Source organism: Balaenoptera acutorostrata, chromosome 2 (genome assembly GCF_949987535.1).
Source record: "Balaenoptera acutorostrata chromosome 2, mBalAcu1.1, whole genome shotgun sequence".
Lineage (NCBI taxonomy): Eukaryota > Metazoa > Chordata > Mammalia > Artiodactyla > Balaenopteridae > Balaenoptera > Balaenoptera acutorostrata.
The window spans coordinates 117,725,232-117,739,462 of NC_080065.1; the positions used below are offsets into that span (position 1 = coordinate 117,725,232).

The following is a 14,231-nucleotide window of genomic DNA, read 5'->3' on the forward strand; positions in this document are numbered from 1 at the left end:
TTATGTTTTTCCTTTATGTTTAATAGAAGTTCTGTGAACACTGAGAATATATTACTTTTAGTGGTACACAGTTCTTGAGAAAAGTCTTCATTTTTACAATGCCATTTGTGGTATTTTTAGCAGCTTACTACAATATCATTGTAATAAAAATAAAGTGTACTCGGTGATGAGAGAGAAAATATTGTTAAAGACCTCTTGGGACAGGAAGAGGCTCAGTCATAAGGTCACGTGCTTTTCATTTTCAGCTGCATCATTCTGACACGTTACTTTCAAAAAATAACTATAATATTGCTACATTGTCCATTATACTGAGAAGAACTTCCCTTGAACTTCACATGGAGATTGAGTAAAGCTCTTCTATTTGTTTTTTGAAGTACTCTCTCAGCTCAGGTCTCTTAGCCTTTAGTGTTGGTGTCAGCAAGCCATTTTGAACTGAGAACATATCAGAGTGGATGTGAATGGCTTTAACCTAAAAACCAAATGCAGAATACATCTTTATCAGGAATATAACACAGCATTCATAGCATACATGATAAAAGTAGACAGGCATATGGGAATAGAAATATTGATATAAAAACACTATGCCTATTTAAAAGTCAGAGTTATCCTAATAACATTTCAGCCTATTTGATATGTCTGAAAGCCATCTTTTTTCCTTCTTACTCCTCCATTTAGCTAGTCAACAGAAATGAGATAGTTCCTTACTCTGTGCCAGGCACTGAGGACACAAAGAGGGATCATGAGTGCCCCTGCCCTTGGGGAGTGCACACTGGCATCCAGTAGAGCAGACACACTGGGCAATTATTAGACAATGCGGTATACGCACGATGAAGGGCACCTAACTCAGTTATGATAGGGAAGAGAGAGGAGCAGTCAGGCAAGGCTTCTCAAATCAGGTGAGTGTTAAAGAACGAGTAAGAGTTAACCAGCAAAGGAGGAGAGGTGGGTGGAGAAGGGCATTCCAGGCAGAGGCAACCCTATGAACAAAGCTACGGGAGTGAGAAATGGCAGAGTATGAAAAAGGAAATCCAAGTGATTTCTGTTGTAGTTACATAAAGTAGGAGGCAAAGCACGTGAGAGATGAAGCTGAAGTGGTAGATGGGGCAGTTTATAGAGGAAGACAGTAGGAGATTTTTATACAGGCCAATGACATGGCTGAATATACAATTTATAAAGATCTCTCCAAGAGAAATGTGAAGATGGCTTTTAAGAATGTTAAGACTAGGGCTTCCCTGGTGGCGCAGTGGTTGAGAATCTGCCTGCCAATGCAGGGGACACGGGTTCGAGCCCTGGTCTGGGAAGATCCCACATGCCGCGGAGCAACTAGGCCCATGAGCCACAATTACTGAGCCTGCGCATCTGGAGCCTGTGCTCCGCAACAAGAGAGGCCGCGATAGTGAGAGGCCCGCGCACTGCGATGAAGAGTGGTCCCCACTTGCCACAACTGGAGAAAGCCCTCGAACAGAAACGAAGACCCAACACAGCCATAAATAAATAAATAAATAAATAAAATTAAAAAAAAAAAAAAGAATGTTAAGACTAGAAGCAGGGAAACCAATCAGAAGGACCTGACCAATCCACAGGAGAGAAGAAGATAAGGGCCTTATCTTCAGAAGTGGCAGAGACAGAGACAAGTAAGCAGTTCTAAGAGCGATTCAGAGATAAATGGGCAGGATGTAATAAAGAAGGAGGCAGGCAGCCTTGAGGACTTCCAGGTTTCTGGCTTGGAGGGCTACATGGACAGTGGTGCCATTCACAGGAGAAATATAAAGTCTAGCGGGGGGGGGGGCATGACGAGTCTGCGTTACAAAAAAAAAGTTCTGCCAGAAAATGTGATCACATTATTGGAAGGAGGAATGGAGGGATCAGACTTAGTGTTCGTGTTGCCTATTTCCATGAGGCAGATTCCAGGCCTCCTCATGCAAAGTCTCTTTGCAAGGCTGAATGGGGGACCAGAGAGATAGATGAACTAACCTGGGAGGGCCTGGGCAGTCTCCTCCCACGTGGGATTCCAGCTGAAAGAGTGACTGTCAGTTCAACCAGAATTTTATGATCTGGGCTTGAGCTGAATCCTGGAGTGACAGTGTCTCTAAGAAATTGTATCCTGACTGACAACTGGGTCTACATTCGATTATTTTGTTGAGACAACAGATCCATATTATTAAATAGCAAATGAATTGCTATATATAGACTTTAAAAAATTAACTCAAGGGCTTCCCTGGTGGTGCAGTGGTTGAGAATCCACCTGCCAATGCAGGGGACACGGGTTCGAGCCCTGGTCTGGGAAGATCCCACATGCCGCGGAGCAACTGGGCCCATGAGCCACAACTACTGAGCCTGCGCGTCTGGAGCCTGTGCTCCGCAACAAGAGAGGCCGCGATAGTGAGAGGCCCGCGCACCGCGATGAAGAGTGGCCCCCACTTGCCGCAACTAGAGAAAACCCTCGAACAGAAACGAAGACCCAACACAGCCAAAAATAAATAAATAAATAAATAAATTAAAAAAAATTAACTCAAAATATATGTGCTAAATACATATATATTTTCACTTGTTGTTTTGCTTAATTGGCATTTATTGAGCAACTGCCATGTGTCAGGTATAGTGTAAGGCACCAGGGATACAAAGAAGAACAAGCACAATCTCCGCACACATGGAGCTTACAATCTAATGAGGGATGCTGCAGTATGATACTACTACTATAGGGACGAGCAGTTGTCAGTTGCTTTCCCAGTATCACTCCCTATCTTCCATGCTAATAAAACCCAGGTTTTGTTTGGGGCCATAATGGTCTATGTAAACTATGACAATCCTATGTCCTGATTTCCCAGGCTCCCTTGCGGCTAAGGGGTAGTCATAAGATCCATCTGTGGCTAGTGAGAAGGGAAAGTTTTTGCTTTCCTAATAAAAGGTTCAGACATACCTATTTCTACCCACTTTCTTTTTTTCCTTTCTTGAATATGGACGATGTCCAAAGCTGTAGCAGCCACATAAAGTGATAAGCCAACATACTAAGAAGGGAGAGTGGAAAGACAGGCAGAGCCTAGGTCTTTGAGGACCTGTACCTGCCTTGGACTGCCTATCTTTGGACTTCTTATGTGAGAACACCACAAAAACACACCCTATGTGTTTAAGACCCTGAGGGTTTTCTTTTAGAGCTGAATGCCTTTCTGATATAGCACCTAACCCAGTCTCTGGAGCAGGATTCATTGAAAAGGGATGCTTGAGTTGAACTCTGGAGGATAAGTAGGCTTTGGCCAGATGAAGATAGCAAGGGGAAGGGAGAGGCTGTTATATGGCTCTAGGCAGAGGCAACGTGTGCCAAAACACACTTGGGACATCACAAGTATAGGCTGCAGCAGGTGATACAAATAAAGACGAAGAAAGAGATGGGGCTGGGGAGATAGGCTGGGGCCAAATTACAAAGGATCAATATGCCAAGGTAGGGATTTTGGACATAATTCTTTAAACAATTTTTAATCAGTGAGAGACAGTACTAGAATGCGTCCTTGGAAAGATTACCCTGTTAAGAGAGGATTGAAATGAGGTAAAAGTGGAAGCTGGAAGACCAGCCAAAAGGCAAGACTGATGGTGATTTAGGCTATAAAGTTGGCTGTGGAGATGGAAATAGATTTGGGGAGTAGAAAGGACAGGACCTACAATTGGTTTGGGTAATTGGCAGAGAAAGAAATTTTAAGACTGGCTCTAGATTTCTGCTTGAGCAGAAAAACTGTAGGAGGAGCAGAAAGATTCTTTGGAGGCAGGAAGATCAAGTATTCATGTCAAGTTTGAAATGCTTCTGAGGCATCCAAGTGGTTTTTGGACATTGGATATATTAGTATTAGTATGTAGGACACAGCTTCAGCCTGGGCTTGAGACAGAGAAGGAGTTTCTTGAGGAGTAGAAAGGAACTGGGGTGTGGGTTACAGAAGCCAGGAGAACAAGAGTGAAAGGTTACTGTGTCATATGCTACTGTCATATGAGAATTGTTAATTAAAATCAATGGATACAATCAGGAAATGACTTATTTCAAAAATCAGTCTATGTACCACCTCACACCCATTAGGCTGGCTATTATCCAAAAAACAGAAAATAACAAGTGTTGGTGAGGATATAGAGAAACTGGAATATATACCCAAAAGAATTGAAAGCAGGATCTCAAAGAGATATTTGTACATCCACGTTCATAGCAGCATTATTCACAATAGCTAAAACAGGGAAGCAACCCAAATGTCCATCAGCAGATGAATGGATAGGCAAAATGTGGCATAGATACACAATGGAATATTATTTCTATAAAGTAAGGAAATTCTGACACATGCTACAACATGGATGAACTTTGAGGGCGTTAGGCTAAGTGAAATAAGCCAGTCACAAAAACACAAGTACTTAGAGTAGTCAAAGTCATAGAGACGGAAAGTAAAATGGTGGTTTCTGGAGGCTGAGGGGAGGGAGGGAATTGGGAGTTATTGTTCAAGGGGTACAGAGTTTCATTCTACAAAATGAAAAGAGTTACAGAGATGGATGGTGGTGATGGTTGTACAACATTATGAATGTATTAATGCCACTGAACTGCACACGTAAAAAATGGTTAAGATGGTAAATTTTATGTTATGTGTATTTAACCACCAAAAATTAATAAATTGGAAAAAATCAATGGATGCAAATAGTTGCAAAAAATTCAACATATCAGTGATTGTTTTCCAAATCTCTGATGCTAACAGTCTAGTGTCCTGGCAGGTGGGTATTGTGATATGACAAAGAAGTCTTTCCTCAGAAAATTCTCCATTGCATTCACTGATTTTTCAGATCAAAGACTCAATATACAAAGAAGACCCCTAAAACAGCTACACTTTCTACTTCTTAAGAAGTTTTTAAGAAAAATTCTAACAAATTCTGGCATTTTTTAAACCCATGCTTATAATTTTAAAATGTGATAATTTTCAATTGAGCACAGCATTAATAAATGAGATTCATCTTTGTCTCTTAGAAATTTGTTCAAATGAAGGATTCACTTTTGCTATAAAAAGAATAGCATTTTAAGGGATTCGTGTGTGGTGGGAAGGGGAGGACTGGACTTTAGGCTAAAATTAAAGCTAGCATTATAGGTAGCTGCCTCAACTTTACCTTACATACTGAAAGGATTTCTACTTGGATATCCAGTATAAATAACTGGAAATCTGAGGCTCTTGGCTAAAAAGAGGCATTATCGAATGTTTCAAAATTTGTTAAGGTTCTTGTAAAAAGTGTTTTGTTTGAAAATTCTCTCAACTCCAATATAAAATAAAATTTTTCTGAATTTTTTTCATGGCAAAATAATAAAAAAAAAAAAAGAAAATTATCTCAGTGTTTTTGATGTTCAAAGAAGCAAGGATTTGGTAAGGAATAGGGCTGCCAGTTTTTGTACCCTCTGGAATATACTTTTTTCCTAATTTGTTTTGATCAAACATAAATCATCCTAGGGGATCCAAAATTCACTGGAAACAGGTCCCAAGGGAGACGTTTTCAGACCATAGTGCACTGAGAGCTAGGGGTTCTGCAGTGGCCTCTGCTGGGGGTGGGTGTGGAGGTGGAGATGGGCGTGAAGGTGGAGTGTAGACAGACACGGGTGGGATGAGGTGGGGGAGAGGCAGAAGTGCATTGGAGGTGGGGTGGGGGAGGGATGAGTGAGGGGGCTGGGTTGAGGGGTGGGAGGTGGAAGACAGGCTCTGGCTCAAGCCCCAAACCTACTAGAGCAGCACTGCTCTTATGTTTTGTACATGCTCATAAGGCGCATATAAGATGTCATCTAAGTTCTGCTACTCAAGTTCAGAAATCACCATTTGATAACAAAACTAGCTAGCTTGAAGAAAATATGAACAAAATCCAAATCAAACTTAATCCTAGATACAGTGATTTAACTTAGTAACTCATGTTTACCTCCATGAAATGAAAAACTGGCAGTGCTAATATCCTTAATTATTTTTTTTAAAGTTCCTTTCTGATAGAAACAGTATCACATAAAGACTTCTGGCAAGTGTAAACAATCTATCCACCTTCTTCTGTAAATGAAATTAATCATATAATTTTATAGGAGATGCTAATGCCAAGATACAATTTCTACAAGTGTCCTGGCAGCCTGGGTTTCAGCTCATCTGCATTCCTAACAGCATGTGGAGAACATGTGTAATTGAGACAAGAGTCTATGTTCAGTACAGGGACTTGGGAGAACACCTTTGAAAATCCAGCAGTGACAAGCAGAAGCTTCAAACAACACAGTACAGGGAAGATGACTCTCATAGGGAGAGCTACATACACTATTTAGGTGGTAAGTAGAATGTTAAAGAAAACACTATGATCTGAGGAAGAAAGAACTGCATCAGCTGGTAGATTCTGAGTATCTGTCAAACCAGCAACCTGTAGCAAGCCTAAAGTGCTGACTGGGGCATCTGCAGTTCAATGTGGCTCTCTACAACATAGTCTCTGCCTGAGGAGAGGAAACACAATTAAATACAGCCTTGCGGGAAGCCAAGCAATATGGCACTCAGCTCACCTTTCAGCCACTTAGTGAGCAGATCAGAGCGGCACTACTGCCAGTCCCTGCTCCAGTCTGACCTACAGCCCTGGGTCTATTTAAATTCTTCCATGAAAATGCCTATACAAATTTCTCCAGTGACTAAAAGTCTAATCAGTAAGTGGGAAAAAAATGAGTCAAAACAGTTCTTTAACTGACCTTAACTGTGGGCCCCAAACCTATAGTTAGTTTTTTTTTCAGACGTAAACCAATGGTAAAACCAATTTTCATTTTTTATAAATAATTACATATTTTCTAATAAAACCAAACCGTTGAATTATGGGGAAAAAAAGGAACGAGAGTCTTTAGTTTCCCTTTATGCCTAACACAACATAAAACTTGTTTTCCAGTTTGCAATAAGCAAAGTTTTTGTTGAGGAAAGCAGGAAGGAGATGCTTAATGTTACCTCCCTCTCTGAAACTACACTCTTGTCACAGAAAAGTGATTCTATAGTTTGTTTGTTTTTTTTTTAATTTAAAGATACTATAACATTTAAATATTATATTGGAATATAATGCCTCAAAAGTGTCAATGTATGCCAACTCATTAAAGCACAGAAATTTTCATCATTCTGAAAAAAAAACAGAGTATTTAAAATCTTTCAATGGTATTACTCAGTGAAACACTTTAACACACAATATTGCTTGCAGATAATAAACACAGAGGGAATAATTTAGGACAAGAGAAGTTTTAAAATTTTAAATTAATTAGGGAAATGCTCAATTCATCTCTGATTTAAAGGTAAATTGATTAGGTAAGTATTCATTTCAATGACAAGAAATACAGTAAAATATATTTAGCAAGGGCTTTGCAGTCAGAATTTGAAAACTATCAGGTTTCAAAGTTCACTTTGTATTTTATATGCCTATGCAAACTAATAAGGCATAGAAACATCAAAAAAATGGTTAAATCACAGTTAAGTATGCTCAGATACTTGCCAAGAACCTACATATTTTAATTATTGATAACCATTATTTTAAATGCTTCTTATCTACTCATTAAATCTCCGTAAATTGATAATGGTTGGCCCAGTTCTAGGAATTGTCTGTTTCTGGAAATTAAATTACATTAATTTTTCATCTAATTCAAAGTTTCATTCAGATCAACGCTGCCCAGGAAGTCTGAACTCCTAAAGCTTCTGTTGAATGATTTAAGCCTTGGGCTTGGATATCTATTTGGCGGGGGGGTGGGGGTGGGGTGGGGGGGGTGGGGGGGTGGGGGTGGGTAAAAAATTAGCATTAAGCCTTAACTGATCATTCCTTTTTGAGGAAAAGGGAAAAGGACTAGCTGACAATAGATTATGGATTAACTCAAGTAATTTATGTTGAGCTTTGGAACACAACTAGGAGCACACACCAACAAAGAGGAGAATGAGAACAGAGAAAATGAAGAGGTAACAGCCTTGGCAATAAAACTCAGGCCTTTGGGATGCCACAAGACTTCTCTGTATTTGAGGTTACCATGGCGAGGGCCGATTATTAGAGCAGAAACTTTGCTTAAGGTGTATGGAAAGTCAAGAATACGTCTCCTCTCAGTAAAAGCTCTAACTTGAGCAATGGTTAACACTGGAACCTTAACCAAAGGTTTCTTTTAAACATAAGCTTAAGAGTGGTAGTCTTTTCCAAGGAGAGGAATCTGTTACAATTCTCCGCCTGCTCGGAGGCAGGTCACGCAGCCCACATCCAGCAGGGGGCATGCAAGCCTTGGGAATCACAAGGGTATCCGCAGGATCCCCAGGGCGTCCCCAGCGCCCTTACAGCCAACCATTCAGCTAATAGGGAGCCCAGATCAACCAGGTCTCCAACCACTCATTTGTGGCGCCTGCTCTACAGGATCACATCTACAGTCACACAGCTCCCCGTAATGGAAGAGCAATGAAGTCAGTTTTAGCAAATTTAGAAATTTAATTATCATGGCAGAACTGACCTTGCATTCAGGAAGATAAATATGACTTGCCTGAATGCCTCAGATTTTACAATTTTTTAAAATAAGGATTTATTCATCCAGGCCTTATTTGCCCTAAAACACACTGACAGATGAGGGTAAAGCAGTTTCTCTCAAGCTAGATTAACGTAAAGATCCATTTCAAAAGAAAAACAATTCCCACAAATCCTGAAACTATATTTAGATTTCCTCAGTTTGAAACTTAAGAAATTAAAGTCTTAATCTGTGGAAATGTTTTCTAATTGTCAAACAACTGCTGTAAGAATTTATATTTAAAACCGGTTTAAGAATGTTTTTAGGTTAACATCAAAATGAACATATATAAAGGGGCTTCCCTGGTAGCGCAGTAGTTGAGAATCTGCCTGCCAATGCAGGAGACACGGGTTCAAGCCCTGGTCCGGGAAGATCCCACATGCCGCGGAGCAACTAAGCCTGCGAGCCACAACTACTGAGCCCATGTGCCACAACTACTGAAGCCCAAGTGCCCTAGAGCCCGTGCTCCGCAACAAGAAAAGCCACCGCAGTGAGAAGCCCGTGCACCACAACAAAGAGTAGCCCCCGCTCACCGCAACTAGAGAAAGCCCGTGCGCAGCAACGAAGACCCAACGCAGCCAAAAGTAAATAAATAAATAAATTTATATATATATAAAAAAGAACATATAAAATTTAAAATTCTCATAAACCTCGCAGATCCTTAATACTATATTTGGGGACACGGTTTGAGAGCCATTTTATGAAAAACAATTATATTAAATACATACTAGGAAATTTTTAAAAATCAGCATATTAATATTTTTGTTTGAAGAATTTTTCTTTTTGAATTTGTGACTAAAGAGGATTATAAATGGCATGTGTAAGTAGGACCAAGTATGCTTATGAACTCAGTTACAAAAAAGAACCCCAACCTTGCAAAGACAGAAAGTCTTAGAGGTCTGCTGTGTCCACTCCCAACACACTCTTTGTTTCCTCCTCTTTGTTCAGGGCATGCTGGGCTGACAGATCACTGGCCCCAGCAGTGCAATCTTTCTGATGTCCTAGCAAGTAAGCTTGCCTGCTGCAGCCAAGAAGACAGTCCCCATAAAAATAAAAATAAGACAGGACTCTGGTCTTGAGTACTGCACGCAGCTTGGAGACACACCATGTAGACATGCTCTACCAGTTACGGCTAGGGTAATATTTCAGCTTTATGAACATCTGTGATTATGAGGACAATAAGCACAGTCTCACTCAGCCTACGACCGATTTTAGTCAGGATGCAGGCTGTTGCAAAGTCAGCTTAGAACAGGCCTTCAGGGGTCCGTTGGTACACAGCCTGCCTGCAGGCCACAGCGTGGAGGATAGGGAATCTAGGTCAGGGTCACTGTTGGTTACTTTAATTCTCATCCCTGCATAAAGGGCAGTAACAAGTATGGAGAAGGTAACAGTTACCTGTTCAAAAGAATGGAGTCCACTTTCTTTTCCTAACCTCACCATATCTTCCAAAATGGCTTTCTTCAGCTCCTGAATTGAACCATATAGGTAAAATTACAAGGCAGAAACACATTTCAAAATGGAGATAGAAGAATCAATGAGTTGTGAGCAAAGTACAACTGGCAATCATACCAACACTCGCCCCCACCCTTCAAACCCCCAACTGGGGCTGACGCTCCCTGGCAGCAAGCCAATCACCACCCATCATCTGGCAAGTAAGTGCCCGCATGGCCTAAGGAGTGTCCAACAACAGGCTAAGGGACCACTCAATTTTGTTTTTTAAAGCAGACCTCTGGTCAGCCTAGTGAGTCTCAGGGGCCCTGTCACCCCCAGAAGAGCCCAGGGCCTGGTGGGAGCTCTAGGGTTCATGGCTGCTGCTAAGAAACAGATCATGTGACTGAGGGGCCGACGCTGAGTCAGGGCACAGAGGTCATCTTCCATAGGACTGTACATGTGCCAGGAGAAGGCTTCTGGAAGGTGTCAGCGGCAAATGTTCTAAGCAGGGAGAACTGTGCTCCTTTTTCAATTCCATGACTGTCTCTCTAAGCCCAGTAGATACAAAAGCTACCTCACATTAGGAGAGAGCAGGGCCAGTGAGTCAGAAGGCCTATTCTCACATCTGACACTGCTGTTAACCAGCTGTGTGGCTTTGGGCAAGCCGCCTCCCTCTCTGGACTCTCCTGCAAGCTGCAAAACAACAGGGCTGGACAAGCTTTCTCTGATGTCTCCTGGCTGCAAAATTCAATAGTTTATCAAGTGTTCTAAGAAGAGATATGAGCTCCTTCTACAACAATGACAAAAGACAAACCTCTGGTTTAGGATTCCCACCATTTATAAAATAAAGTTAGAAATTTCCCTATAGGTTCAAATTTCACTTGGGCTACTGTTTTTGTATGTCCTCTCATTATGCAGTATCACAGAAGGTCCAGCAGTCTTTTGGGAAACAGCCCCAAGGTACAGACCTTATTTGTGCAGAGCTCTGCATACGTCCCTTCAATTCCTCTCTTCTGGGCCCAAGAGGGCATGACTTCCGGGTCAGGCACGACAATGCCCACCAAAAAGGCCTGCGATCCCACCAAAGGAAAACACAGTTATGACAAAAGCTTTTAAAGTGGTTATTTGTGGTCCAGCGTTAATACTAATCTCTTGGTATTTCTGATATATTTCCCTAACTTCGTAAAAAATTAATTAATAAAAAATAAGCTTAAGAAGATTAGGAATCAGTAAGGTTAGTCCTGTATGTACCTTTGATTCTCATGCCAATCTTAAATGAGTACATCTTTAGGATACTAATCAACCAACTCTATAATCCAAAACACATACATTTCTAAGGATTTCCAGACCATTTTGAAACTGATTCATTAGTATGGTCCTCATTCTTTAAGAACACCATTTTAATTTTTAAAGCATTTTCTTAAAAAATAATTTAATAGTCTTTAATTACATATATCCAATGATAGCACAGAATATATTCACAGTGATCTTTCTGACTTCAGATCTAAATGATACCAGAAAGCAGAATAAATATAAATCCTCTTCAAATAATTTAATCCTGTACTATATTAGCACATTAGCTTAATATATTAAGATATATCATCAGTATCATTATTTGCAATACTGCACCTATTTATCTGTAAAGTTCTTATGTGTATTTCAAAATCAAAACAGCAGAAACCCTGAATCTTGCTTCAGCATACTACCTCAAAATTCCTCTTGGAAGTAGACGGAGCATAAGTTACAAGTACTGGGAATGTTATTACTACTACTTTAAGCAACTTATTTACCTAACTGCAATTTACCAAACTATAAGCAATTAAGATTTCTCCTTTAGAAAGGCATTTTCTCTCATGATCCTATACGCCGGAGAATACCAGTATCTGATTGGAAATTAGTGTTCATCACTTTAATCAAATACCAGTTACTTAGGAAATCATTCCCAAAGTACTCATCAGGCCCAAAGTACGTGTGGGAGGGCTGAGGCCTAGGGGACTCACCTTTAAGCTGTCCCCATGGACATACACTTGTGCAACAGGCTCGCTCCGGATGTAGATGTTCTCAATCATCTCGGGTGCAATATATTCTCCCTGAGCAAGTTTAAATATGTGCTTCTTCCGATCAATAATTTTAAGAGTTCCAGCCTGTGGAATTGGACAAGCGGCTTCATAAAATGGCAGCATTCCCAAGCCTGAGCCCCTCACTCATTAGTGCCATAGCCCCTCACCTCCCCAACCCCCGGTCTCACCCTGCAAGCCCCACCGGATCTGCACCTGACATCTCTGCTCTCACGGAGCCACTGCACGGCTGGAGAGGGGCGCCGTGCACAAGGGTGGATGGCTCCCAAGCTCTGCTGGGCCCTGAGTGCCCACTGTCCTGTCCCCTCACCATGTGCCCTACTCCCCCTCCCACCCCTGCCACCCTGGTGCCCAGCAACAGGTGCCCTCCTCCTCAGAAGGACACCCACCTTCCCATCAGGGCTCCTCTCACCCAGGCCCTCGCTCCAGCTGTCCCTTTTCTCAGCAGCATCTTCAGATTCTCCCCCTTGAACCATGCTTAGGCCACCACTCCCAAAGAGCAGCCTCTCCATCCTTCAGCACATAGCACAGCTCTGGCAGAGGACCCCAGGTGGCATTAGGAGCCCTCTCCCTCCAGGACCTCTGCAGCAGGCAGGCCACCCCTTGGGCAGTGAGTGCTTGTGCCCCTGGCCTCCAGAACCCCCACTCACCTCCCTGACTCCCTTCAATCTTTTTGAATTTCCAAGGTGAATAGGTGGGTCTCTCTCCTTTGGCTCTCTCCTTGAATGTTGCAACTTCCTCACCTTCACTGACGATGCTCCTTGAGGTGACCACCATTTATCTCCTAAGTGGCCACTCCTGCATATGTCTGAGCTTCCAGCCAGAGCTCTTCACTGAGCCCCAGACCCAGAACCTCACTATCCTCCAAACACTACAAAAACCAGGCCTTTTCCCTGCACAATGCAACATGCCCTAAAGGAAGCTCATCCTTCTCCTCCTCAAGCCTGTCCCATTCCCCAAGCCCCAAACCTGGAGATGGCCTTGCCACTGGCCTCTCCTGGGACTTCCAGCAGTCAGGCTCATCTGTCCTCACTCATAAATCCTTCTCACAGCCACCTCCTCCTCCATCAAAACCACTTCCTTACTGAACGTGTGCACACACTCTGGCCCTGCTCTATCTGTTCAAGCATCAGAACTAGGGTAGTCTCGCCAGAAGAGAAAAACAAACAGGCCTTGTTTTGCTCAAAATCCAGGCTGGACATCAGGGCCTTTCCCTACACTGGCTTCTTTGGTCCTCGTGGCACCCCATGAGCTGGGTGTCATCACCTCCATTTCATAAATGGTGAAGGTGAGTATTAGAGAGGTCAGTTAACTCCTCCAAGGCCACACAGCTAGGAGGTGGGAGAACCAGGACTTAAATCAGGTCTTTCTGGATCAGAAACTTAGACCTTTTCCTTGATCTATCTAATACTATTTCAAAATAGTAATAATTTAAAAAACTGACTCCCACAGACTGCCTGCCTACTGCCTTGGGCTCTGAGTTCAGGCACAGCACTAGGTGCTTCACATGAATCAATTTACTTGCTTCTCACAACACCCTGCAAGGTGGGTGGTTTCATCCAAGTTACAGAGCATCAGTGGCAGATCCAGAGTTTTGTGGGACTTCAAGTTTTTTCCAGTTTTGAGACCCCCACCTTTAAGAAAAATAATATAAAATGAAGTGCAGAGCCTTGAAAGGGGCCTATGCAAGTGAAGGCTGAAGCCTAGGCTTCGTTAGCTGATGGGAGAATCTACCCTCTGCCAGTGTCCAGGGTCCTGCTGCTTCTCCAGCCTCCCTCCTCCACACCTGCGGGCCCTCAGTTAGAATTCCTTGCCTCACACCTCTAGTGTCTCTCTACTTAGCACATGCTATTACTCCTGCCCTGACTGTCCTTCCCACTCTCCCCTCTCCTCTTGGAACACGACTTAAACCCTGAGACTCAGAGCCAGTAGGCGCTTGTCCTTCTTCGCTAGGTGAGCATGGCCCTCATCTCATGCCCATCACACTGGGCTGGGAACTGTCTAAAGATGTGTCTCTCCCCTGAGCATAGTCCCTGGCCCAGGGATACATCCACGTCTGCTGCAAGAGTGAGGGTTTCTCAAAGTGAAACGCGCAGTTCCAAACAGGGGCAAGTCAGCTCACCAGCCCAGAGGGCCCCTGGAGGGCTAAACATCATTCACCTGTCTGATAAATTCAACATCTCAGAACTCCCCCC

General features: G+C 42.5%; 1 protein-coding gene across 5 annotated transcripts in view; it reads right to left on the reverse strand.

The window, feature by feature from the left end:
- The window catches only part of ACSL6 (acyl-CoA synthetase long chain family member 6), a 64,083-nt gene continuing 49,852 nt past the window's right edge, over positions 1–14,231 (reverse strand). For all 5 annotated transcript variants that reach the window (XM_007188535.3, XM_007188531.2, XM_007188534.3 and 2 more), the window contains 4 exons: positions 11,959–12,102; positions 10,927–11,028; positions 9,923–9,994; positions 1–469 (listed from right to left, as the gene is read on the reverse strand). In XM_007188535.3, the coding sequence (XP_007188597.2) occupies positions 332–469; positions 9,923–9,994; positions 10,927–11,028; positions 11,959–12,102 (456 nt within the window). In that variant the 3' untranslated portion in view covers positions 1–331. The remainder of the gene's footprint in view (positions 470–9,922; positions 9,995–10,926; positions 11,029–11,958; positions 12,103–14,231) is intronic.